This window comes from Biomphalaria glabrata, chromosome 16 (assembly GCF_947242115.1).
Source record: "Biomphalaria glabrata chromosome 16, xgBioGlab47.1, whole genome shotgun sequence".
NCBI classification, from domain to species: Eukaryota; Metazoa; Mollusca; class Gastropoda; family Planorbidae; genus Biomphalaria; species Biomphalaria glabrata.
Window position 1 is genome coordinate 6,308,684 of NC_074726.1, and position 27,798 is coordinate 6,336,481.

A 27,798-nucleotide genomic window follows, 5' to 3' on the forward strand; every position below is an offset into this window, starting at 1 on the left:
TGCTTGTAAAGATGTTCATTTCTTTCCCTTTTTTTTAATGTCCTGAATCAACGAGTAAGTTTGCCTGCCTACATGAATAGATTTCTCTGCCACTTGTAGTCCTAAACAAATATTTCGTAGCATCTTTTCACTTTGGTCCTGTTTCAATTTGTCGTATGCCTTATTCAAATCCTCCATCTTTTTAGCGTATTCCATTTTCAACCTCAAATCATTCTCTTTTAATCTGTTTATCTCCCTTCGAAGCTGGTCCATCGCCTCCAAATCTTTCGCGCGCTCCTTTCTGGCGTTGGCTTCTAAGTTTTTCATTTTCTCTTCCATTGCAAGTGAAGATTGTAACGTTTGCGTTTTACTGTCAATTTGCTGAAGAAAAATTTGTACGAAACATTCAATGTTTTGTAGCGCATGCGTTCCTTGATCCGCATCCTTGACCTCTCTAAGCCTAGTTTGTATTTCTGTTCTCATCAATTGAAGTGTTTGCAATGCTTGATGCTTATTGTTTTCGTCCAGCTCTTGCAGCTCTTGCATCCTGAGTCTTAACTTTTTCTCCGTTTCTTCCATCAGCAGCGGCTCTTTCAACTTCACCAGCATGTGCTCTCTTGCATTTCTGGCCGCCTCAAAAAGCCCTTTATTGTAACGACCGTGTTTGGACTGGATTTCGTCCACGAATTGGAATAAGCGATTGATCTGATCCTTTTTGAGATTCTCATCATTGGTTTTGTTGAAGAACGGAACTATTCTGTTGAGGCATTCCCTTTTGATGTTATTAAAGCTTCCGGTCTGATCGTCACACCAATCCTCTAAGCTTTTCCCGTTCTCTTCCGGGTCGTAATTGTCCGCGTGGGTCACGACTAAAATGCAATACTTTTCAATGAAGTCTGCACCAAACGTCGATTTCAGTTGCCTGACGACATCTTTGTCCTCCTTGGTGAATCTTGCCATGTCTGTCACAATCAGAATAGCGTCGTAGCCGTCCGGACTCATCAGGACAGCTTTCTCAATTTCCTGGCACACCATGGATGTAGACTCATGCGCGGAATGATCGGTATCCATCAGACCAGGACCGTCGACAACCTTGACCTCCCGCTCATTGACCATTGCATAATCATACTGCACTGATTTGGTGACCGAAGTAGCGCTGGTCAAAGCCTCAAAAACTTTACGTCCGAGAATAGAATTCCCAGTGGCGCTTTTCCCGCAACCAGTTTTACCGACAAGCAATAGAGAAGTCATTTAGCCTGAAATACAGAAAAGTTATAACATAAGAATTGTTAAAATTGTTTATTTTTTGTGTCACTTTAAATAGATCTTTTTTTTTTAAACAGTTCCTGACCAAATGTATTCAGGGAGTAATTTTTATCAACCAGGAATAAAAATCTCTTTAAAAAAACTGAAATTGAAATTGTAACAAAACAAAAAAGTAAAGTTCCCCTTTCAGATCTTTTGGTCTATAGGGCAGATGGTGTAAAGGTCATCTGTTTCTGTGGCCCACGGTTTATGAGGGTATCATGTGGCCAGCACAACGACCAACCGCATTAACTTTTCCGCAACTGATGTCAGGGACCCATTAGAGTAGGGTGGACTCAGAGGCGCCCAAAAATCCCGAATTTAAAAATCCCAGGCTTCATAAGGATTCGAACTCGGGACCCACGGTTCGGAAGCCAAGCGCTTTACCTCTTAGCTGCCGCGCCTCCGAAAAAGCAAATACATGTAACAAAAAGAAGACAAAGCCGTTGTAAGCTTGGGCCTGTTTATTTTTTTATATTGCATTGGCTGAAAAAAACAACAATTCAACATGGACTGAACATTTAGCAAACTATCCCGCCACACTGACATACACAACCATCCAAAATGACATAATAACTCTTAGTAATCGATACCTGTCCGTAATGTTTAAACACTTCATAAGAATCTCAAACGAACAGTTTATTTTTTTTTTTTTGGTTTCTACCTGCTTAAATAACACAAACAACTTTTAATTATTATGTGAGAGTAAATAACTTTTCATACATATTCAATCATGCACAAATAAAATCTGTTAGCAAGTTAACATACATTGGTATGGCATAGTGATAAAATAAAACCAAAGCTTATATAAAACAACAACGTAATATATCAATAATGTAGGATTTATTTCCCTTTTCGATATCAAACAAAATAGTTAATTACCAATAGTTAATTTACTAATTGATTACGTTTTTGATTTATCTTTTGTTTAGGTACAACAAATAAATGTGTAAATTTTCAACTTGATCCTATAACGGGTGAGGGAGAAATAACGTGTACAGACATTCTACAAGACAGACAGTCAGACAGACAGAGTGAGTTGAAATGAGCTTTGTAAAGACTTAAGTCGCTGTCAAATATAGGTACTTCAGCATTGACACGGTAGTTCTGTGACGTTGAAAGGGGACTTCCACACGTTAACTTCTTAACCCTTTCAACGCGTGTGGTAGATTAGCTTCTAAACATCAGAATTGTAATTCCATTTTGTATGCACACATAGTAAAACAGCTCAGCACTTTAAGGGTTAAAGGGAATGGAAACTTATTTCCTACAGTTCAAACGCTTTGAATTCTTATATTAAAATAAACAACAGTGTGTGTGTTTGCAAGGAGATGTTTAGAACATTGCTTTTCCTTTCATTGTAAAGATTGCTATGCCAACACAGGTGTACGTTAACATGCGCTGTACATACATTTTTTTTCCTCAAAGCTGATCTGATAATGTCATATAGTAATGTGACCTTGTTTTTTTTCCATTTTTTTTTTCACTTTTTCCTTTTTCTTGTATCTTTGTCTGAGTCTTCAGACGTGAAAATTGACCATAACGCTGACGCCACAGCCGCCCCTGTGGTGACCACTTTCTCAATATCTTTCCACTTCTGCTCGTCTTCGTGTTTCTTTAAGTTCAGTTCCAGACTCCTCTGTTCCCTTTGCGCCAGTTCCCTGTCTAGTTTTTGTTTCATCATCATCTGCCTTCGCCTCGCTTCCTCCAATTCTTCTCTTTCTTGTTCGAGCCTTTTTCTTATTGTCACTCTCTCTTGAAGTTCTCGTATCCTTGCTTCATCGCGTTGTTCTTCGAGAACTTGTTTATAACTGTCGTCTGCTGACTTGTAAAACGCCGCCAATTTGTTTAGTTCACTTCCCAGTATCCCAGTGTTCTTATCTTCTGACTGAACTCTTTGGTATTCGGAGGTAATACTGTTCTTGATGGCGTAGATGGAAGATATTCTTTGGCTGGTTGTTCCTCTAACCGAGTTTAGTCTTTGACTGAGTTCCGCTATTTTGGTGATCACGCGCGTCTCAATGGCGTCCTTGTTAGCAAAAACCATCATCTGGATTCTTCCTTGTTCGACTGCGTTGAAATTATACATAAGGTACTTCTTTGATTGTATTGTGTATTGAAGTTTCTTAATCTCTGATAACAGGAAGTTTAACTGTCGTGCCTTAATTATATCATCTGTAGTTTTATTGTTCATCAATATGATGCGTCTTCCAAAACAGTTAAGAATTTTTCGAAGATTGCCCGTCTGACTGTCACACCATTTTCTAAACGACATTTTGATCTCGTCTTTGTCGAAGGAGTCGCCGCGAGTGAAAATGAGGATTCCATGACGCCGGAAGTTATTATTGCCGATTATTTTCTTGATAGTTTGAAAAGAGTCCATTTCCTCCTCTGTGTACCGGATGTCGAACCGCGTGACGTACAAAATGGCGTCATAACCGCTGGGACACTCCACTAGAGCCTGTTTGATCTGATCCGTGACCAGCTGTATGGTTGCTATCTTGCCACCAGCGTTCTCCGATTCTGTGTCAGCGAAGCCTGCAGTATCGGCGACAAACAAACATGTGTTTCCTATCTCTGAAACAGCGGTGGTCACAGCTGTTGTCACAGACGTCGTGGAGCACTTGGCGACAAACGCCTTTCTCTGCAGGATGGAATTTCCAGTGGCACTTTTACCGTGACCAGTTTTGCCAACCAGAAGTACATTTATGGAAGTTTTGCCTGTAATGAAAAAGTGTAAAAAGTAATTACAGTTTCCAGAAATATTAAGACAATTCTTTCATTTTTAAAAAGTTAATATACTTTAAGATAGTAATGGAAAGATCAGCGGCGTAGCAACATTAGCGGCGTAGCAAGGTACCCGTGAACTGAGGCTTAAAATTAGGATCGTGCAACCCACCCAAAAAAAATTTAAGTTTGACAAAAAAGCAAAAATAAAATGGAATTATCGTGTATTATCAGTATGTGCCAGTACATTTACAGAGTCACATCCCAACGCAAGTGTCTGCTTTAAACAAGTATTATATTTCATATGCCTCTGTTCAAAGTATCTTTCAATGGCTCCGCAGAACCCCCACGCCACTGGGAACCTTCTTCCATCTTCGTTACGCGATTTTGTAAAAGGTAATGCGAAAAGAGATTAAATTATCGGATATAATATATAATACGGATACACTTTAGCAGGGGACACGCACGGTGGCTGATTGATAAAAGCGTTTCGCTTCCGAACAGAGGATAACGGGTTCGAATCCTGGTGACGACTAGGGTTTTTAATTTCGTGATCTGTGGGCACCTCTGAGTCCACCCAGCTATAACAGGTACCTGACATTAGTTAAGGAAAAGTGAAGGACGTTTGTCGTTGTGCAGGCCACATGACACCCTCGTTATCCGTGGGCCATAGAAACAGTTGACATTGATCTTATCTGCCAGGAGACCTTTCGTTTCGAAAGCCAAGCGCTTTACCACACAGCCACCACTCCTGCGTACTTTGGGCGACTTAGACTTGGGATCTACGACACATCGCTGAAAGGACGACTAAACAATAGAACACATTTTCGCAGAATCTCGCGTCTTGCACGATAGGAGAGAAGTCAATAGAGGAAGAACTGGTTATGTTCAGGTTATTCCCCATGTACTGTGACCAGAAGACCTTAAAACACACTGCCTAATTTCTTTCAATAGTCTCAGCACCAGGGCCGGTTTTAGATAATTGGACACCGTAGGCGAAGTGAATTTAGTGGCCCCAAAAAAAATAGAAAAATAAACAAAATTAACAGCGAAAAAAAATGTACCTAATTTCTATGAAACCTAGTGCACTCCAACAATAACACGGGGCACATGTTTAGCAGTTTCTTCTCTAACACAATTGTTTTCAGACCTGTGTGAAGCCCCCATCAATCTGAGGCCTAGACTGCTGCCTAGTTTGCCTATGCTTAAGACCGTCCCAGTCAGCACGTCACACGTCATGACGGGGTTTCAGATAAGGTTCCGAAAAAAAAGCGAAGGACGTATTGATCTTCTCTTAGGAAGGAACATTTGTAATGTATGAAATAAAATGAACTCTAGTTTAGTAATAAACAGCAGTATAAAAAGTGTAGACTTAAAATGTAGGGCCTAGATTCATTTGACGTTTGTACGTATGACTTAACGTGTTATAGATAAGCTGGTAAAATTTAGTGAGCAGGCACATTATTTTTTTATATTTGCTGTAAACAGACTTCCATCTTCTAAGCAGACGACCACACCTTGCAAATTGACTTCACACCTGGAAATCTGACTTAAGACCTGGCAATCTAACTTAACTCAAGAGTTTGCCTGCTAAATGTAGCCAGAGCACTGTAGCCTAATCTCTAGCATTTAGACTTAATGCCATTTTAACCAAACATAGTTTAATTGGATAGGCTACCTGTGAAATTCGCTTTAAAATAATAGTTTTAAATGATTCTTATCGAATTGAAATAGATACGCTACCTTTAAAACTTCAAAATTAAGTTTGTGTTAAGTCATGGCTATTACTTACGTGTTCCACTTAAGGTTGACATCCTAGTTCCAGATCCTTTTGAGTGTTGACCTGACCAAAAGCCTGTTTTGAAAGAAAACGTCATACCTCTGTGCGTCTCGTTAACAGTACTAGAACTTTAAGCATTTAAATTAGAACTTTAAGCATTCAAATGAGAAATTTCAGCTTTCAACAAGAACTTTGGGCATTCAACTTAGAACTTAATCTTTTAAATTAGAACTTAAAGCATTCAAATTAGAACTTAATCTTTCAAAATTTTGATCTTTAAGCTTTCAAACTTGAACTTTAAGCTTTCAAACAAACTGAACTAATTTTCATAGATTAGATTTGTTATCGAGTAAGGATTTTTAGAACCACAGGTTCACTATGGAATCGATTCACTTCATTGTCATTTCCATTTTAGTATCTACAAGTAAAGTAAAGCGGATAAGGTATACGTTTACACACCTAATATACTTGATTGTAGGCCTATTGCCTTAAGAAAGTGAACTATCGTCACCGACTTGTAATTTAATCTTATTTAATATTATAATACACTAGCAAATAATATAATATTCAGGCTACTACAGGCTTTCTTTACCTTAAAACAAGTTATTTTAGGCCAAAAGCCAAAGACAAAAACAAAAAAGTAAAAAAAAAAGATATTTTGGATCTCTTTATAAATATCCCAAGGAACACAGATCAAATAAAATATTAACATTTCGTCTTTTTTCCCCCTTTTACTGAGACCAACCGAAACATAATAAACATAAAAAGAAATAGAGTGAGAGGGAGGATAGAAAGGGTTAATTTCACAAATAGAGGCAGAGGCCAACCGAGAGGCTCTCTCTTTCTTTCTCTCTCTCTATATATATACATATAGTGACTATAGTCTATGATACATACGGAGAAAGAGAAAGAATAGCAGAATATAGATACATAGAAATGGAAAACAAATACAAGTTATCAACTAAAACTTACTATGCTATAAGAAAGTCACGAAATTATAGAGTTAGCAAGTTCTTAGCCTGAACACCACATGTAGATAGAGAAGTGTTGGTATCTAAAGCACTACGTGAATCTACGCTCACTGCAATACCGAAACTGGAACCCAGCACACTATTTTTTTTTTCCATGCTATTTATACCCGACATTTCACGCGTATAGCACACAAGCGTATCAGTTCATACTGAAACTGGTGTAATCTTTACAGCGTGATCTAATCTAGTTAGCCATTGTTTGTTTTTCCTTTTTGTGTTGTAATGGTGTACATTGTTTGAAAACAAATAAATATATTAAATAAATAAATATAAGGTCAAACACTTCATTGTTATTTGTGTTTTTTTTTCTAATGACGTTGGGTGTGCTTGATGGCTCTAAGTAAGGATTATGTTATGTATGACTGTTTCAAGATTATGTGGCATTTATGGTCTCGATAGACGATCTTCTCCTTTTGCAACTTCTTGTGTGACTAAAGAGGCCAATCCTTGATAGGCCTACACAGCTGCGATCGCAGGTTGGGCCTATATAATCACCAGGCGCCGTTGCATTTTCATCCTTCTTTCTGCTTTTGTTGTGTATGACATCTGCAATCCGTGACCCTTCCTTTATGCTCTCTCTCCGTGTGGATCTATCCAGTGCCACCTCTAACCAGCTGCTAGTGTCGATTTTGAAGAGCTTCATGTCGCGTTTGCATACATCCGTATAACGTAAAAGTGGGCGACCAGCGGCTCTCCTGCCTTCTATTAGATCGCCATACAGAATGTCCTGTGGAAGTCGACCTACTGGCATTCTACGAGCTTTGAAAATATTTACAATAAAACATGAGGTAAACTACTAGTAGTAAATTAATTTCGTTAGATAATGAATCTGGTTTAAATACATTTTATTTTGTAAAGAGGAATAGAAATATTGAGAGAAAATGAAAATTTAGTAGGTAGTCTAAAGTACTTAAAAAATATATATTATATCGTCATTGTTAACAAGGGAGGGAAAAAAAAAAGAAAACAACATAATTACTAATAGTTAATCAACTAATTGGTTAATTTAAAAAAAAAAGATTCTTTTTTTGTCAGGTAAAAGAAATAAAAGTGCAATTTTCAGTTTGACGTTGATCCGAGATTGGGTGTGTGAGAAATAACGTGTACACACTTTTTACAAGACAGACAGACAGACAGAGTGAGTTGATAGAAACATTTTAACAATGTCGATTTTGAAGAGCTTCATGTCGTGTTTGCATACATCCGTATAATGTAAAAGTGGGCGACCAGCGGCTCTCCTGCCTTCTACAAGACAGACAGACAGACAGAGTGAGTTGATAGAAACATTGTAACAAGCAAAATAAACAAAAAATTCTTAAAAAAATAACGCACAAAAGGGAAATAACGCACATTTACTGCCATTTTTTTTCTCATTACTGCAAGAGATTGATTTTTTTTTCTATTTAATACACAATTAATTAATTACCACTTATTACTAGAGTCTAATTGATTATTTTTAAAACTGATTCATTGTCATCGACAATGGATAATTGTGCAAAAGATTTGTAGCAGACGACCAGATAAAGTTCATATAAGCTTTGAATAAATAAAACAAAAAATAGCCTCATTGATAAAAGGTAGATATTTTATCCTTTAAAAAGTGTAATACACAATCCGATAAAAATGTAACTGTAAGCAATAAGCATAAACATTAATAATAACAACAATAATAATATTTATTATCCATAAGGAACTTTGACTTACAATTTGTACATTACACCAAACAAGACATGATAACTATCGAAAAACAAAATATACATTCACACCAGACTCACTTATAATTTACATGCGAAAATTGTATTTCAGATTGTTATATTTTATATTGTGGTTTGATTGTCAGGGGGACAAAAAATTTTTTTTTGTCTTTCTTTGTCTTAGCTATCGGTGTCTTGTTTCTCTTTTGTGATGGTAAAATGACAAAATCCTGACCCAGAGGGTACATTTTTAGCATGTTTTTTATCAAACATCTGCCCAATTTTTTTTTTTTTTTTTTTTTTATAATCTTAATGTGTTTTTTTGCCAATAACCTTACCAGCGGCATTTAGGATTAATAATAATAATAATAATAATAATGTCAGAGGGCGGTACTGCTGCAGACCTGCCACATCACCAGAAAATTCCTCAGTGGAAACTGTTAAAGGGACTACGATGAATCTTGTTTCTCTTTAGCGAAACTCAACCCTGGCAGCGCCAGAGAATGACTACTCGTTCATTTCTAACATAATAATAATAATAATCTTTATTATCCGTAAGGAAATTTGTCTTACAATTTGTGCATTACACCAAACAAAAAACATTATAACTATAAGAAACCAAAGTGTACATTCACACCAGACTCGCTCATAATTTACATGTGACAAAGTTTATACCAGATTGTTCTTATTTAATGATTTGATTGCCAGGGGAACAAAAGAGTGTTTGTGTCTGTTTGTCTTTGCTATCGGTGTCTTGTATCTCTTTTGTGATGGTAAAATCACAAAATCCTGACACAAAGGGTGATTCTTTATTTCGAGGATCTTGTTAGCTTTTTTATAGATGTTTGTCTCAAACAACTGCCCAAATGGGGTTTGTTTTTTGCCAATGATTTTGCCAGCAGCATTTAGGATTCTATAAAGTTTATTTTTATTTTTAATGCTCAGATTGCCATACCAGGCAGTGATATTGAAACTTAAAATATTGCAGATGTGAGCTTGATAAAACATAGCCAAGGCCTTTTCGCTAACATTAAACGAGGACAGTTTTCTTAGTAGATTCGCTGGAGTTTATAATAATACAGGTAGAAATCAATAGTCCTTAAGCTTATATCGGTAAACAGAGTTTTAGGCCATACCGTGTGATCTCAAAGAAATACATAGGTAATTCCTTTAATGTACAAAGGAAGTAAATAAATAGGTTCTATGTGTTAAAGCGGTTTTAGTGTTCTCTTTTATTGCCCTTTTTCTGTTGGTATTAAAGCGACTTAGTTGAATCAAATAGGCTTCTGCACTTCCCGATGAAATGCTGAAACTAGTTCATGTGCTGTTGGGTCGACAAAGTGTAAGTTTGACCTCGTTCTAACAATATTACATTCAATGTAACTTATAGTTCTATTTGTAAGTTTTGTTTAAATTTCTTTCTTAGATCTGCAGTATTTTGAGTTTAAATATTACTGTCTGGTATGGCAATCTGAACAGTAAAGATAAAAATAAATTTCAGCGAATCCTAAATGGCGCTGTTAAGGTTATTGGCAAAAAAACAAACAAAAAAAAAAAAAACCAACAAAATAACAACCATTAAGATTATACGTAATCCATAAAGCTGTGAATTTCAACACATGAAGTGAGAATTGTTAATATGTCTCATACGTTGGATTATATTCAATATATTTGGATTATTGTTTCACCATTGGTACGTTGTACAGTTTTGTAGATGCATTCAAGTATTGAAGAGTTCACCTTATGTGTGCCACACCGTGGCTACTAGCTATTGGTCTAAACTGCCCATAGGCTGTGACGTTCAAGACATGGAGTGAGAATTGTTAATATGTCTCATTGTTACAAATGAAATGACGAGCCTCCATGTTACAAATGAAACAAAAAGACGAGCCTCCATGTTACAAATGAAATGAGGTTGCTTGTAAGAGTACCCCATGTTACAAATGAATGGGGATTGATTCTAAAAAAGCACCCCACTCAATATAACAAAATTGTGATCAATTAATTTACCTATTAGCGGGTATAGCTAAAAATATTCAATTAGAATTATAGCTAGATTCAGGTATTTAGATCAAAAGGTCAGTGATAAAAGTGTGCTGGCGCGTTCGTCCAGAGGTGTACTGGTCTCTTCTTGTACTGCCTAGGTTATTAAGTATAACCTCCAGGTATACAATTCAACTAATGTATGCAACAAAAGACTTTACAAAGTCGCAGGTAAACATATATACAAAGTTTTTTTAGTAAAATAAATGTGTAAATAAATGGCCATCAACTCACAGGCCGACACAACAAAAAGTAAACAAAAGATACTCAAAAATAATATGGCACACAGCCCTAGTCATATGTTACATTATCGTCACATTCTGGAGAATACACATTTACATGAGTAAAATAAAGGTCACGGGCCTCAGGTCAACACATGACCACTTTTGACCATTCTGGGGTTACAAGCTTCAGGCTGACACTAGCCACTTTTAGCCAAAAACACAAAACAAAAGGGTCATGATGTACTATAAGCTTCAGGGAAACCTATGAGCCTACAAGCTTCATAGAATCCCACCTATAGACATCCGTTCGGTAAAGCCCATCTGATGATTCAATACAGGTTGAATCCCTCAGAGACAAGGCTATAAAAATATGTCACGTTTGGGAGTACCCAAGGATGCAGAACATCAGGGTAAAAATATACTGCCTGGAAATCATTTGAGGCTATATCTATTAATAAATACATTATATAAAATACAATAATACTAAAGATATACTTGGACCAAAGATCTCCAGAGCTGGGCACACTTCTCCGAGTACCCCATGACACACGACCACTAACAGAAAAAAAAAATACTATTCACAACACAGGTCAAGTGGTCAAGCTGGTAACTCAGAAGCAAGTGGCAACTAAGCACAGTTTGCAAGGCCTTTTATAAACTACATAAGGGGAATCACTCCTGTCTTTACAAGTAATCAAAAACAGTTATTTCCCCATTGGATTATGTTCAATATATTTGGATTATAGTTTCACCATTGGTACGTTGTACAGTTTTGTAGATGCATTCAAGTATTGAAGAGTTCACTTTATGTGTGCCACACTGTGGCTACTAGCTATTGGTCTAAACTGTCCATAGGCTGTGACGTTGCAGGTCAGCGTTTAGGCCTTCTATAACGACTGGTCTCGGCCACACTCGCAAGTACGAAAGTAGTTCTTGTAATTGGAATAATCCGGTCTTTGGACTGTACATACTGCACATTAATGATAAGCAGGGCCGGTCCTAACAATTGCGGGGGTCTATGCGAAACTGATTGCGCGGGGCCTAGTCTGGGTGGGAATAAGGATAATCAATGAAAATTAAGATTTTGTATAAAAAAAAAATTCGACTTTCCATTTTATTCATTCTTTACTAAATACAAAATTGCGATCAAATTAACTTTACTTTACTTACCTTGCAACCTAGGGCATATTTATATGCCAGTGACTATAAAAGTAAATAAGGTATTGGAACTTTCGGTTTAGGAGAAAACTCGTCCGATTATTACAGTTTATTACTTGAAAACTGACGATTCCCTTTTTTTTTATCGCACGTAGGATTGGCTTTTTCCGTAATAAATGACACCCACAAATGACAATTTTGTCAAATTTTCAGGAGATTTTTATGAGTTTTCAGGAGATTTTAATAAATGCAGGACATTTCCAGGAATTTTCCGTATATATTTTGCAATTTAACAATTACACATAGAATTAGCGCGGGGCCTATGAAAGCGCGGCGGGGCCCACTGCGACCGGCCCTGATGATACGTTTACATATATTTATGTAAATAAATAGGTCATTTTATGATTAATAATCATTTTCACATTCACAAAACATCAAAGAAAACATAAACATATTAAACAAAAAATGTTTATTTTCTCTAAGAGAAAATTATCATCCTTTGTTTATTGATTTTCTGGTTTCTAGGTTAGTGAAATCTCTAGCTTAAAATTGCCGTTATCACTTTCTATCTAAACATAACCTTGTGTTACTGAATTGTAACAAGCCCGATAAATGTATTTCCATTCCTACTAGCAATGTACCCGGACATTATCGATTTACTTCTCAAGCAAAGTTTAGCGTTGAAGAAATAGGCGAATATGACTGAATTAAGTCTGATATAAATAGAAAGGTAATGCTTTGTAAACATTTATCCCATTTCACAAGTGAATACAAATAGTCTTGATCATATTGATGCTTTTTATTAGTAAGTATTACGTGTTAGATGAACTGTCTTTTTTGGGGATATTTATGTGCTTTGCCTTTAGCTTTACAGTATATACAAATCCCAGTAATTATTGGAATAATGATCAAAGATCCAGCGATTGAGCCGACTATTATTGCAGACATCCGAAAGGTGTATTTTTCTGGCGACATGGTGGGATCGGAGCCGGGAGTCATGCAGTCGATGCCCTGAAAATCATCGCAGACCCGTCTGACCTGCTGGTGAGCTAGGCCATACGACAGAGGTGACTTACATGTGCCGAACGAATCCAATGCGTAATTTGGAGGGCAGCCGATCACGGCGTCGGATGTCGGAGAGCAGGCCTTCAAGATGGCCATCCCACTCCCCGCAGCAGGAAACGTGCAGGGATTACAGCAAGGGCAGGCGTGTTGCGTTGAGTTCATGTGTGTGTTGTTCCCACACGGCTCACACACTCCAGTGTGCGGGGCGAAAAATTCACCAGCGCCACACTTACCAGACGCACAAGGATAGGAAGAGTGACAATGAAGAACAGCACCATTGGCGTTATTCAAATGATCTAATGTTATTCCATAGAAAACAAAAAATATTACGCTGTAATACTTAGGCTTATCTCCCATGTCTACACTAATAGAACATTTTCATTATAGGTCTCTTATATATTTGAAATGTTGTATGGAAAATAAAGTTTCATGAAAGTATCCAATACAGTTAAAAAAACACGAAGGTAGCCTACTTTCTATCTGTCTACTGCGTTGAATCAGATGTGACGTGTTTTATAAGACGTGCGTGAAATAGTTCATCATATTCTGGGCACGTTTCAGGTTATCTGTAGTAGGAAAGAAGACACAAAAAAAAAAACACAACTATCATTAACTATCATTTTAATCAATGAAGAGAGAAAATATGTGAAAGAACAGAGTCGAGTTTAGCCGGAATGTGATTGTGTGACTGTGTGTGCATCAGTGGCGTAGCTATGGTGGTGGGAGAATTTGAAAGAAAACATGGGTAACCATTTGAGGGGCGCCCCTAATGAATGTTCGAAATTTTATTTACATTAAATATTAAATATTACGCCATTATCTCATGTCATGATGTCGAATGTCAAAATGCAGGGATCCCTAAAGAGGTCAAGCCCCTCCCCGGGGATTCAAATCATGGCAAATTTCTATCTACGCCACTGGTGTGTATGTGAGTTTTTGAGGGCAGGGAGATTGAGTTAGTTTGTTTAGAAAACTAATTAATTTTCGATATTCTAAATAAACTAATATACATATATTTTTAACAAACTAATGATTGTACAAAAATAAAACGGAGACTAATAACAGTATTCAAAGAATGATACTTTATTTCTTATTAAACTTTATTAACCTTTTATCTTATAAATTATTGACGTTTCTTACATTAAAAAAAAAAGAATAGTAAACCTCTTACATGTATTACCGTAGTCTCATAGGATTACGAGAGATGTCAATCAAACCTTACAAAACTCTAGCTACACTAGAAAAAAAAAGAGAGTAGATCTGTGTAAGCGTTTTAGCAGACGGAATAGGAAGTGTGCTTTTATATTTATCTCTATGTTTGGTAATTCTATTATAATTAACAACCTTTTAAAAGAAGTGTGTTGCAAGTTATTTTTAAAAAGTGTTTATAAATTTATAAACATATCTCTCCATTGTTCCGTATGTCAACTTTAGGCCTATCTGATTTTCAGTCCGTGAGTTTCTTCGATTTTCTTTCTCTATAACCACATGACTGTCTGTTTTCACACACAGGCTGTTATCTGTCTGCATCTTTTCTTTCCCAGTGATAGAGTTATCAATACAAGCGCTATAAAGACATCCTTAAGATCTCGTTCAAGGAGTGTGAAATCGAGATTCACGGCTGGGAAGCACTAGCTGTCGATCGCTCCTCATGGCGTGAAGCTGCATGTTGGAGTCATGAGATATGAAGCAAGAAGAGTGGTCAGCGTGAAAGAGCGCCGAACCAACAAAAAGCTAACAGAAGAAGCAGGCCTAGCTGAAACTGATCAAACATACCCATGCCACGTTTGCGGCCGACTTTTTTAAAGAGAGGATTTAACTTTACAGTCATCTTCGAGAGTTCGAGTCCATATATGAGAAATGTGTTCATCTTCGATCACGAAGGAGTAACTATTATATGTATAGTAGAGTCACTATTGCGGAACAGTTTGCTGCTATTTTAAGTTTTAATTTTTTGTTCTCCGTAATGGTTAGACCTATGGAAAAACTAAAAGTACCTAGGCGTTGTCCATCCATTTTCCGATAAAAATAGACGTATTGTTTAGTTTTGCAACACGTATTTAAATTTTACATTTAAATCTACTGAGATATGGTCAGTCACAATTACGGAACAGGATTTTTTTAAGAAGTTACAATTGCGGAACACGGTAAAAATGTCGTAACATTGCCTGTATAAAGTCTTGTATAATACTTGAACTCCTTATTCTTTACATTAATTTTTTTAAAATTAAAGCTAAAGACACATATTAATGTCACTTTTATATTCTTAACCTCTTCTCTAATTGTAATTGACCTCACACTACCCTGACTTTCCTTACAAGGTTTTATTTTCCACTAAATTCTTTAATTCTTTTTTGCTATATTAATATTATATATACGATATTTATTGATATTATGATTTGTCTACTTTTTTTCTGGACGTCCGGTAATCATAAGTTCTATATTATATGTCATATTATTCTCTAAATGTTTTTAAATTTATGTATACTAATGCAAACTCATATTTAAATTCCGATAATCTAAATCACTATGTAAATATTAAGCTAAATGCGCAGGTCAAATAAATAACATTTATAGTGTTCCACAATTGTCACTATCTTTAAAAAGATAAAAACTGGGTGAACACCTTCCGAAACTATTCAAACCAATCAATTAATTAGCTTACAGCTTAATTGTTCAAGAAAAAAGAAAAAAACAACAAAAAAACAACACGAGTTGTTGTTTTTAGGGGGAGATTATTTTTTCCCTTGGGGGGGGGGATGATACCCGAGCTTACCGCTCCGGGTGACACCGACCTTAGTGACGCCACTGCGTCTATCTATTTTATCCAAATGTTAACTATAGAAAAAAAATGATCATGCCAGTAATTTATTTTTATGTAAAGTTGGTTTTAAACAAATAAATAAATAAGCTTTGACCAAAATGAATAGTCCAATTAAGTGCCCCTTTCCCAAAATAACGTCATTTGAAGTGACAAACTATCCTGGACCCACTGGACAATCTTACATTCAATTATTGAAGAGTTATTCAATCATATGTCCCTTAATTAGTTCTTAGTAAATTAGTAGTTAACTAGTTCAAATATGCAGATCTCTATCTATCTATCTATCTATCTATCTATCTATCTATCTATCTATCTATCTATCTATCTATCTATCTATCTATCTATCTATCTATCTATCTATCTATCTATCTATCTATCTATCTGTCTATCTATTTGTCTATCTATCTATCTATCTATCTATCTATCTATCTATCTATCTATCTATCTATCTATCTATCTATCTATCTATCTATCTATCTATCTATCTATCTATCTATCTATCTATCTATCTATCTATCTATCCATCCATCCATCCATCCATCCATCCATCCATCCACCCATCTATCTATCTATCTATCTATCTATCTATCTATCTATCTATCTATCTATCTATCTATCTATCTATCTATCTATCTATCTATCTATCTATCTATCTATCTATCTATCTAAAAAAAATTTCAAAACATTTGAGAAAATTTAAAATTAAAAACACTAAAATTTAAGTCATCGCAATTACCTGATTAAATAAATGAAATATTAAAAAGTTAAATATGCTTTGATAAAGTCCCAGGCATCAAAGCTAAACTGAAATAAAACACCATCTTCATAACTGCTACGTCTGTGATGACATAATACACAAATAACAACGGGGTATTCCTAGACCTGTACAATACTGCACTACTTTGTTGTCTGCGGACTCGTAGTCAATGCCAAGATTCGCCTATCATTAAATTGTTCTGGAAAACCAGGAACATTGTCACAACTGGTTGTTCTTGAACTATCTGATCATGACGTTGGTATCAAGAACAGTTCATAGCGAACGAAAAGCAATGATGAATACAGTAAGATGTATATCTCTTTCTCTGCCCGTCTTTCTATATATCATCATATCAAGCTACAGAGTTTTGTTCCTCCTGATTCTTTCTTTTTTTTTTTAGCTATGGTTGGTTTCAAAAAAGGAATAAAATGAGCTAAATATAGTCTGTTGGTACCCAATTGTGCATTTTTGTTCCCCTCTCCCCCAAATGACGTCACCTGATATCTGTTTAAAGATATAAAAGGGTTTAATTTTAAAATTTATAATTTATTGTAGATATTTTAGTTAGGTAAAAAATTCTGCGTTTTCTTGCATTTTTTACGGCTGAAAAGCATTCTCCTGACATCTACAGCTCATTACTTATTGTGATGATCGGGGCGAAGCCCCGACGCCAAAAGTGTTTTCTTGCATTTTTCACTGAAGAAAAGCATTCTTCTGACATCTACACCTCATTATTTATCAGTGGGGTTCAGGGCGAAGCCCTGACGCCAAAAGCGTTTTCTTGCATTTTTCACGGCTGAAACGCATTCTCCTGACATCTACAGCTCATTACTTATTAGTGGTGTTCGGGGCGAAGCCCCGACGCCAAAAGCGTTTTCGTGCATTTTTCACTGCAGTAACGCATTCTCCTGACCTCCAGCTCATTATTCATTCTATTATAAAGTGCCTTTTGAATAATGAGAAAAATATTCTAATATGAATTTATAGTCCCTTAATACATTGCAAATACAACTGATTTGTTCTTTGAAAAGATTAGATACCCCACATATTTAGATTAAGGTTTTGAAGATCGCCGCCGAAAAAAAAATATTCGATTAATAATATTCAATGAAATTTAAGCATAAATTGTGAGTTATAGTCCTAAATTTATTTAACTAGAAAAATATGAGAGAGTAAAGGTTGGAAAAAGTCGACTAGGAAAAGATTATCTGGCTTTTGAACTAATCTCAGCCGTGACTGTTATATTGAAAAATTTCGTTTGAATTATAACGTTTCCAAAGCAAAGTCTTTCTTAAAATAGTTATGATAAATTCATGTCAAATTACACAAACTCTGTCTGGAAAGGGGAAGGGCGGTAAAATGAAAACGATTAATTCTCGCTCCTTTTTATAATTTCTGCTATTGATTGCATTTTGCATTAAAGAATAGGGGTTAGGCGACTCGATATAAGAATTTACTTTATAGCATATATAAGTTATATTAGTGACAGATTTTTGTAATTTTGTAATTTCTTACTATAATACAAAAAGAAAAAGTATTGATTTGTCCGATGGGGGGAAGGGGATTGCATGTATCGCACTTCCACCTGTTCATATTATATAGATATTCGACTAATTTTGTTCACATACTATGATTTCTCCATAAAAGTAGGACCGCCCCCCCCCCACTCAAAGGGTTTAGATGGGAAGGGCGGTGGAGGTATTCGCTCTTCCCCTTCCAATCGGCCAACAGGTGAACGAAATTATATGAAGACCGGTTAAAATACCAATAACAAGTTTTAATCATATATATATATTTAACTGATTCTGTTAGCAAGCTGTGATTTCTACAAATAAATTGGACCGCCCCCCCCACTCGAAAGTTTATGGTGGGGGGGGGGCGGATTGATGCCATCGCCCCCTCCCGACCCTACCAAATCGGCCAAAATACTAGAAGGGGGGGGGCGAAATAATCTAAAAATAGGTTGAAATATAAATTATTAGTATATATTATTAACATAAGTAATAAATTCGCATACAAATTGTGTGAATTCTATACTATAATTCGTCCTCCCCCCCCCCCCCCCGAAGGGAGTCGTGGAGTGTAAAAGCTAGGTGGAAATGTTGTAGGTCCAGAAATGTATGTACGTAACGCAACAAAAGTGGACAGCTTTAAAAGGAATGCCGGGAGTTAATTCGGCGCATGGAATAATCTTCCAGAATACTACAGTCAGGTAAAGAAGTTGGCATTTGGATTGATTTGACTATCTTTACATCAACATATTCATGCGAGCAAGCGTTCTCTTGCAGGAATAGAATTAAAAGTAAAGTAAGAAACCAACTAACAAATAAAAATTAAGAGTCGTGTTGGAAACTAAAAACAAGTAAGGTATGAGTCAAATTTATCCAAACTTTCTAAAACCAAAGCCATCGCTCCAATTGAATTGGTTTTGCTCCATTGTTTGTTATTGAAGTTAGTGTTGTAAGCAAATTTTTAACTTCTTTATTTGTTACCGAAATAAAAAAAAAATAACTATCTAACAGTGACATATATCTAATTTGTTGTGAAAAACACTACTAATATATGAATTAAATTATATATAGTTGTTGTATTTTTTTCATAAAAAAAATTGTGTGAGTACTATTTATTTTTGGTAAGGAAAAAATGTGGCTCTTTAAAAAAATGTTAATTTTGTTAATTATAATATTGGCTCTTCCGACTCAAAAGGTTGCCGACCCCTGGTCTTGTGGAGCAACTAGGACCAAGATTAAAATGATATTATAACCTGATTCGTTTTACTTTTTTTTTTTATCATGACGTCTTTATTGGAATGAATTAGGGCCCAATAATGCCCACATTTATTCACTCTGTGGGCCATTTTAATTTCCGATACTCGTGTCACGGGCAACATCAACGAAAAGATACAAGCAAAATATAAAAAAAAAAAATCAACTTTTTTTTTTAAAACAAAAGTTTAAAGGGGAAGAATTAAGTTTTGAATGGCGATTTCCAGCTATATCCTTTACTTGCATTGTAATTGTCATGAGAAAGGCTAACAGTTTCAGCTGCATTCTTCTTTTCAGGACTCATTTCTTCCACCACTGCACTGGCTTATTTCTCTCTTAAAATAAGAGCAACTTTGTAGCTAACATTACCATCATTTTAGACAAGTTCCATAACCGCATAATCTCCAAGCATAGGTTCACATATTGTCTTTTGTTTTTCCATTTCAGTTTTCCTTATATTATAAGACAGTGGTACGACGATGTCAATGATGGTAGCTCGGTTTTTCTTATTTGTCATCGGGGCGATTAAAATCTACCGCTTTGTCAGTCAAAATTGACCTATCCTAGTATGATAAGTAGACTATATAATCGGAAATGTTTCTTCGCACTAAAATAATGCAATAATAATAATAAACTTGTCTATAAAGATAAAATGATGCCGGGACTGTACAATCTCTCATAGATAACGATTTCTCACTGTAGGCCTAAGAAATGGCGCAACAAAAAACAGATGAAATTAGTTCCCGTGTTTACGGATAAAAAAGGAAGAAGAAAGGGATATATGGTTAGTGATAGGGCCTCTCTAGCTGTGCACACTGTCACTAACGTTTCTCTCCCAAATATCTATATTTTTATGTTACATGCACCTATAATGGTTTCAGAAATAAACTTAAGCTACTACTGCATTTATCGTTTAGCATTGCTTTCTTGTAATTCCCGATAAGCTAATTTTAGAATTAGGAATTGCCGTTTCAAACCGAAAGGAATTTCCATTCTTTAGAGTATTGTGAAACAACACAACAATGGATGGGCGTCTACAACTACCTTATATAATGGATACTCTAAAATATTTCTTAAAATGCTTAAGACTGACTTTGTTTAGGTATGTTACTAAATATCAACTAAAAGTTATTTAAACCAAATGATTTAGATCTAGACTCTAGTAACCAGGGGTTAGAATTTTTTTTTTTTTTTTTTTTTTTTTGTTTGTAAAATTGTTTACATAATTCGGATGTTCCTTCAGAGTTGAAGATAGTTTACTTCCTAGTCCAAACCTCCCGCAGGACGACGGGGGATGGGAGCGGGCAGGGTTTGAACCCTCGACCGTCGATAAATCCGAACGACAGTCCAGCGAGCAAACCGCACGACCAGGCAGCCATCCCGACCAGGCAGCCATCCAGGCAGAATGAGACCTGCATGTAGGCTTACTACCCTAGGTCTTTTTTTATTTATTTTTTTTATTTAATGATGAATTGGAGGCAATATTTGACATCTATTGAATGGAACATTTACTGACTAAGCAAAGTAGGCTAGACACTAATCTAATACATTCTTGGGCAGGTTCACTACTCACTATGTTATACAAATTAAAAAAAAAAAAAAAGCTTTTAGCGCTACTTTCATGCTTATAGCATGCTCAGAGTGATATGTTTCAATCTCATTTGTGGACCAGTCGGAGTATCTTAACAAGGTTTTCCGTGCTGCCTCTAGACGCTCAGTAAATACAACTCTGCTCGAGTCGGGTGTCGAACCTCGAGCCCTTCATAAGTAGCCAAGCCAAGCCAAGTTCAAAGTAGCCTTTCACGCTTCCCCCTCTACAAAGAAGACAAAACTGATCTGCAGGGCCTCGTCTGTAGCTTTTCAAGACCATGTACAGACGTCGGCCTCTCTATAAATAATAAAACAAGAAAAACAAAACACAAAATACTTTAAAACAAAAAACAACAAAGCTTATATTATGTGTCATTGTACCAATTAGTTTGGATCAGCCATGTAATTAAATTTGTAATAGACCTAGGCTACACTAACAATAATAAATCTGTGCGATCACAAATATTTTTACCAGTTGTTTTTGTTTAGCGCAATTTTATGCTTTTAGCTTTCTCAGTGCGTTATGGTCCTATCACTTGTCTGGACTAGTTGGGAAAAGTAAGTAGATGTGTGTGTTTATGTATATGTGTATGTAAGGGAGGGTCCAGGGTAATTGTCTTATACATAACAAGGCAATATAACCCTCATCATATCGCCTGTAAATATTCTTCAGAGTAGATTCCTTTTCACCTATATGGATCATTACGTTGCGGCATACAAATACTGTCACGTGTTATTCTAATGTAACTAACCGAGGCTGCTCTGTTATCGGCCTCAGCGTGGCGCCCTTGTGGTAATTCGTAGTAGAGAAGTTTGAAAAAGCGAACAGGGAAAAGCACACGGCATCAATTATGATCCACAGTTCGTTCTTGCTAACAGTTATTGCTCATAAGAGAAGCTCGCTAACAACCATCACACCCAACCGTTTCTCACGAGGCTCGAATGCCGCTGTGGCAGTAAGAATACGTGGAGTATACGTGGGGTTCTGCCTCGGCGTCAAATTTCCAACATGTAAAATAATTTCAATCTTAAATTACACATGTTTTAAAGACCTCTAAGCAGTCGACAGCCAATGGCAATGTGTTACACAAAGCAGACGCATGTTGTCGGACGTTTCCTCCGTATTGAATCGAATTAAATCTCCTTTCAATCTATTTCAGATGTCGAAATGAAAACAAGTCTCCCGATTGCGTCACTTCTTAGCTCAGTCCTCCTAAGTGCTTTAGGATGCACACTGAAAGACTCGCCCTTTGGATGTTTGTCGGGCCCCTGTCAAGCTGGAGAGTATTTCAATATCACTACCAAATACTGCCAACCATGTCCCGAAGGTAAGAACACTTTTTTTAGACCAAAGAAGTTAAATAATTTAGATTAAAAAACATTACTTTTATTATCAGGCTCCGTAAGGTTGTTATTGCCGGAAGTGATAAAGGATATAATATAAGCACTCCAGTTTGTATAAAATGCTTCCAATGGCATGAGTCTGAAATAGCCTCTATGAAACCAGTCCAACTCCTGGCCCTTACGTCTGACTCAGATATTGGGTTCGGCTGAATTGCTCCTAAATCAGTAAGTATCGGACAAGGGGGCTCGTAGGCCTTGGTAAACTATGAATTTTTAAACTCTGTTGCCTTGCAGCTATTCTCAAACATGGGAGAGGTTTCGGGAGTCGACCCTGTCGAAAAATCAGTAGCGGGTGACTACAGCTAATATCTACATTCATCTCAGTTCTATGATCAATTACAACTACATATATATATATATATATATATATTTGTTAGATATAGTTGTTTAAAAATATTCGGTCGTTGATTTATAGCACTATACAACCAGTAGAACTGAGCCGGTGTAGACGTTTTATATTCATAATGAGAACATGACTTCTTTTTAAACAAACGTTAATATAAATATCATGTATAAATGTATGTAGAAATAAATTAAAAACAAGCAAAGGGATAAAAAAAGAATAATATTTCTTAAAAACAAACTTATCTAACGGGAAGACTCGCAAAAATTCCATCCACATATCTTAATATTGCAACAACAAGCTCCCTTCTTCTTTAAAAAAATACAATTAATTACCACTAAGTAATTATTAAGTAATTGATTAATATATATATATATATATATGTGTGTGTGTGTGTGTGTGTGTTTGTTAGGTACTACAAATAATTGTGTAAATTTTCAAGTTAATCTAAGAATGGGTGTTGGAGAAATATTGTGTACAAATTTTGTACCAGACAGACAGAGTGAGTTGATGTACTCTTTGTAATGAACAAGATCAAACGCATTAGCATACTAGATCTGTTCTGTCCCACATCTCTCGTATGTTCTCTTGTCTTCAAATTTCTGTAATAAACTTAAGGGAGGCGACTCAACGAATACAGAAGTTAATTCACATGGGGACATCACAAACACATAATAACAATGTCTGCCTTGAGCACAGCCTTTTCATAAGTTCTTGACTTGGGCGGGACTTCGATTTTTTACTTCAATGTCAACATCATAGACCTAAATATATCTACACTGGACATAGCGTATATCAGTCATTTTAGAATACACTTTTTTTTCTCTACTTTTCTTGCTTAATATCTAATCGCTCGTTCCTTTACTCCGCTGCATATATCTCTCAAATTGTAAAATTAAATATCTAATGTTCTGACATTTTACAGGAACCTATCAGGCAGCCGACAGACACAACTGCACTTACTGTAGGTCCTGCTCCAAGGCAAATGTCCTTAACAACGAGGTCGTGCAGTTTAACTGCACTCGGACGACGGACGCTAAGATTGGATGTAGGAAAAAGTATTGGAGGACTGTAGAAAACCAAAGTTTGTTCATATTTTTTTTTTCACTGCGTAGAATAACACAAGAACAATGAAATGTAACGTATCATATAGCAATATAATTAATAAATAAATGAATAAGATAAGAAAGACGAAAGAAGAAAGTTGTATTCAATACAGGCCTATATATTTTTACATTGGTGTGGGGTCTTTAAACAAATCGTAATATAGACTGTGGCGTGGCAGTACAGTTCTTCAGATTTCTTTTCCATTTGCTAAATTATAATAATAATAATAATCATGTTAATAATAATTTTAATAATAACACAGTATTAAAACGAATAAATATTATAAATTGATGTTGACCTAGTTATTTGAAACTTCATATTTAAATATACTTGCAGAGATTTAATTAAGTAATTAAGCATGTTTTAATGAGTTCTATTAATTATAATTATTATTATAGTTCGTGCATCGTGGATGATGACCACTTTTTGTTATCTAGGGGGGCTGAGGGCTTTGTACTGGAGTTTTGTGCCTCCTCATGTGGCTGGTGAGACCTATGTGAGCCCGGAATGTTCGGCTGCACACTGGGCAGGTTATTCCAGCTGGAGCTAGTGTCGTTGGCCTTGCTTTTCTTCTCTGGCGCTTTTCTTCTGCAAGCGCTGTTCTCTCGGCAATTTGTGCGCCAGCTTTCACAGCGCGACGCCATGATGCTCTATCATGTGCTTCTGTTTCCCAGACGGTTGTTTCAATGCTGAAGGCTTTCAGAGAAGCTTTAAGAGTGTCCCTGAAGCGCTTTCTTTGTCCACCTTGTGAGCGCTTTCCTTCGCTTAATTGGCCATACAGGAGTCGTTTAGGGATATGGTGGTCTTCCGTTCCGCAGGAGTGAGCTGCCCATCACAGCTGGTACTGCATCAGGATTAATTATCATATTTGAAATTCATTAGTCAATAGATTGATTTCAGAGATTTCACTCTCCTCCCGTCCTCTATTTGTTTTTTAAAATAACTTTTTTTGTTTCATACATAACAGAATCTAATATATCATTAGGGCATAACCATTTTTGCTATTTGTATTATTCCTTGCAATAGTAGTGAATAATTTTCAATCTGAATCTAAATATTAACCCAAACTTAAATCTAGATTGGTAGATTATAAGCATTTCTACGATGATCTGTCTCTAGATCCACTGCACAATGAATATTCGTGCTGGCAATGTACGAAGTGTAAAGGGGGAGAGAAGCTAGTTAAAAGATGCACCGAGTCAGAAAATACAGAGTGTGCTCCCTTGGAAACGAAACCTACTACACTTACTACACCAAAACAAGTACGTCAGTCTCTCTCATAACCATTAGGAATGTTGACGTTAAACACAGTTATCTCCCTTCATTTTGTGTTTGGATTTTTAACGTTTACACTAATGATCATATAAAATATAGTAGCATAGAAAAAGAAGAGAAAGCTATAGAAAGAAAGGTTGTGACGCTATAAGTTAACCTGTAGAAAAATGTAAGAATCAGTCATGTAATTAAATTTGGAATAGATTTTGACTAACAGTTATAAATCTATCGAGATTACAAATATTTGCACCACTTGTTTTTGTTTAGCGCTATTTCATGCTTTTAGCTCTCTCAATACGCTATGATCCTATCACTTGTCAAGGGGGGGGGGGGCGGGGAGAGAAAAGGGGGTATCTGTGTTATGTTATCATGATCACTTTTTAAATGCATTCATAATTTTAAAAAAAAAGTTGAACGATCTAACTATCTGAATTTGAAATGGAAGGCTAAAGCCTCATTGTGACAATATAATATATACAGTTTCAATATAATATATCCGGTGTGGTTCACCCCATACAGAGTCAGTTATTGGTTATTTTTGTTTTAAAAAAAAGATTCTTGTTTTGTCAGGTAAAAGAGATATTTGTGCAAAATTTCAACTTAATTGGAGATTCGGTGTGAGAGAAATAACGTATACAGACTTTTTACCAGACAGACAGACAGACAGAGTGAATTGGTATAAGCTTTCTAATAATGATCATATACCTTGCCAAATTTTACATTTCTAAAATACATACATAAACAGCACTTCTTATTGTCTAGAACCCTAAATACCTTGCGTATAGCTATTTATAATTAGCCATCATAGATTGGAATATGCAATACAGTTGACCCTTGTGAAGTGATTGTAGTGATTCACATTAGACGAGAGAACCCCACAATCAATGTCGTAACTCTCAATAGGACAAGGTTTATCTCCCCCTTTTCTATATAAAACAAAATAAATTAAATAGAACAAATAGATTAATTGATCAGTTAATGTTTTGATTGATTCATGTTTTGTCATCGACTATGAATAATTGTACAAAGTTTCAACTTGATCCGAGAATGAGAAGTGGGAGATATATAGTGTAAAATATCCTCCCAGGCAAATAGGCAGACATAGTGAAAAAAAACTTGATAAGACGGTCTTCTTTTGATAAACATCCAAAGCATGGTTATAGATCTCTAGAAAATACAAATGCGTGTCTTCTTCTATCGAAGGTATCGCTTTTGTTACTACTCTTTAATCTCTAAACTAAACTTGTAGTAGTTTCTTGTCAAACCCTTTTGGTTTCAAGAATACTGCTAACAAATTAACTATTGATCAATTCTACAAGCATGTCCACAAGCTACGTATTCTAATAAACTTTAATCATTTACAAAGTTTAATGAATTTTATTTTTAGAAAAATAAATGTTCATGCTTTAATTTCATTTCTTAATGTTTGTTGGTCTAACACTTTCATTTACTTATTTTTGTCTAATAACAGAGTGACGAGAGGCCCATAGCCAACAGCTCAGCCCGCTACATGTGTTACATCTTACTTTTCATTTCAGCTATTGTTTGTCTTGCCTATTTTTTGAGAGCCAGAATATGAGCGCTTCATATGAATGCTGACCTATCTATCTATCTATCTATCTATCTATCTATCTATCTATCTATCTATCTATCTATCTATCTATCTATCTATCTATCTATCTATCTATCTATCTATCTATCTATCTATCTATCTATCTATCTATCTATCTATCTATCTATCTATCTATCTATCTATCTATCTATCTATCTATCTATCTAATCTATCTATCTATCTATCTATCTATCTATCTATCTATCTATCTATCTATCTATCTATCTATCTATCTATCTATCTATCTATCTATCTATCTATCTATCTGCCTGACTCTCTCTCTATATATAGAGAGAAATGTGTGTATATACATATATAGGCAATACATTATATTTAAATTAATTATGTAATTTACATATACACAATTATGCATATGTATTTTTTCATTGTTGATTTCTTTTAACGCCTCTTTTTTTTCCAATTTGCACAAGTGTTGCTAATTGAATGAATGTAAATCTAACGTTTCCTTTGAGACCTTGATGTCTCTTGTAATGTGTAACTAGTCGAGACTATGTCTCTTAAACGTATACTCGCCTTCTCTTGCCAGTCTGAAACATTGCGAAGGATCCAAGTAGCTGTAACATTTTTTTCATACCTTTTACCGATGGCTCATATGCTCATATGCCCCAAGATTCTCGGAATTAAACAAAAAATTCAATATACAACAAATGACTTTCTTCTTTAAGCTCTTTTTTTCAAATGATTAAATTGTAAGTATAAATGCCAGTTTTTATCTTCTTTTTAAACTAAAATGGCAAAAAAAACATTCTTGAAATGTAATATGTGAATTAATTTCTTTACTTGACCTACAGATATATTTGGGACCAAACATAAACGTCAACCTTGACCTTTGGTTGTGCTTATTATCTTATGACAAATAAATTGGTTTTATAGATGTTTGTTTCATAAAATTGAGGACTGTCATTAATTTATCTTTTTGATGACGTCAAACACATGAACTAAGTTACTCTCTAAACCAAATGCACATGGTTTCTGACAAGATTATATGTTCCTTTGCCCGTATTGCCTACGATGAATTATAATTAATATAGACCCAAAGCGAACTTGATTTTGCATCAAAGGTGACGAAATATGCAGCCGCAGCTGAGTCTGCC

General features: G+C 35.6%; 3 protein-coding genes across 5 annotated transcripts; 1 reads left to right on the top strand and 2 right to left on the bottom strand.

The window, feature by feature from the left end:
• Window positions 1–16,723, bottom strand: LOC129921587 (GTPase IMAP family member 9-like). Its single transcript, XM_056013419.1, has 3 exons — window positions 16,567–16,723; window positions 13,480–13,572; window positions 1–1,235 (listed from the first exon to the last, which is right to left on the bottom strand). Exon 3 carries the CDS (start codon window positions 1,228–1,230, stop codon window positions 16–18), a length of 1,215 nt encoding a protein of 404 aa, XP_055869394.1. The 5' UTR covers window positions 1,231–1,235; window positions 13,480–13,572; window positions 16,567–16,723; the 3' UTR covers window positions 1–15.
• Window positions 2,745–6,891, bottom strand: LOC106073024 (uncharacterized). Its single transcript, XM_013233492.2, has 3 exons — window positions 6,764–6,891; window positions 5,804–5,866; window positions 2,745–4,005 (listed from the first exon to the last, which is right to left on the bottom strand). The coding sequence occupies exons 2-3, from the start codon at window positions 5,823–5,825 to the stop codon at window positions 2,768–2,770; spliced, it is 1,260 nt and encodes a 419-aa protein (XP_013088946.2). The 5' UTR covers window positions 5,826–5,866; window positions 6,764–6,891; the 3' UTR covers window positions 2,745–2,767.
• LOC106050216 (tumor necrosis factor receptor superfamily member 6-like) lies at window positions 9,704–27,758 on the top strand. 3 transcript variants are annotated; one of them, XM_056013430.1, is made up of 5 exons: window positions 9,704–9,858; window positions 22,103–22,270; window positions 23,615–23,773; window positions 24,916–25,058; window positions 26,543–27,758. In XM_056013430.1, exons 2-5 carry the CDS (start codon window positions 22,111–22,113, stop codon window positions 26,648–26,650), a joined length of 570 nt encoding a protein of 189 aa, XP_055869405.1. In that variant the 5' UTR covers window positions 9,704–9,858; window positions 22,103–22,110; the 3' UTR covers window positions 26,651–27,758. The 3 variants fall into 3 exon arrangements, with proteins under 3 accessions (XP_055869405.1, XP_055869406.1, XP_013060620.2); XM_056013431.1 differs by lacking the exon at window positions 9,704–9,858 and adding an exon at window positions 18,693–18,799; XM_013205166.2 differs by lacking the exon at window positions 9,704–9,858 and adding an exon at window positions 20,333–20,454.
• The last annotated feature ends 40 nt before the right edge of the window (window positions 27,759–27,798 follow it).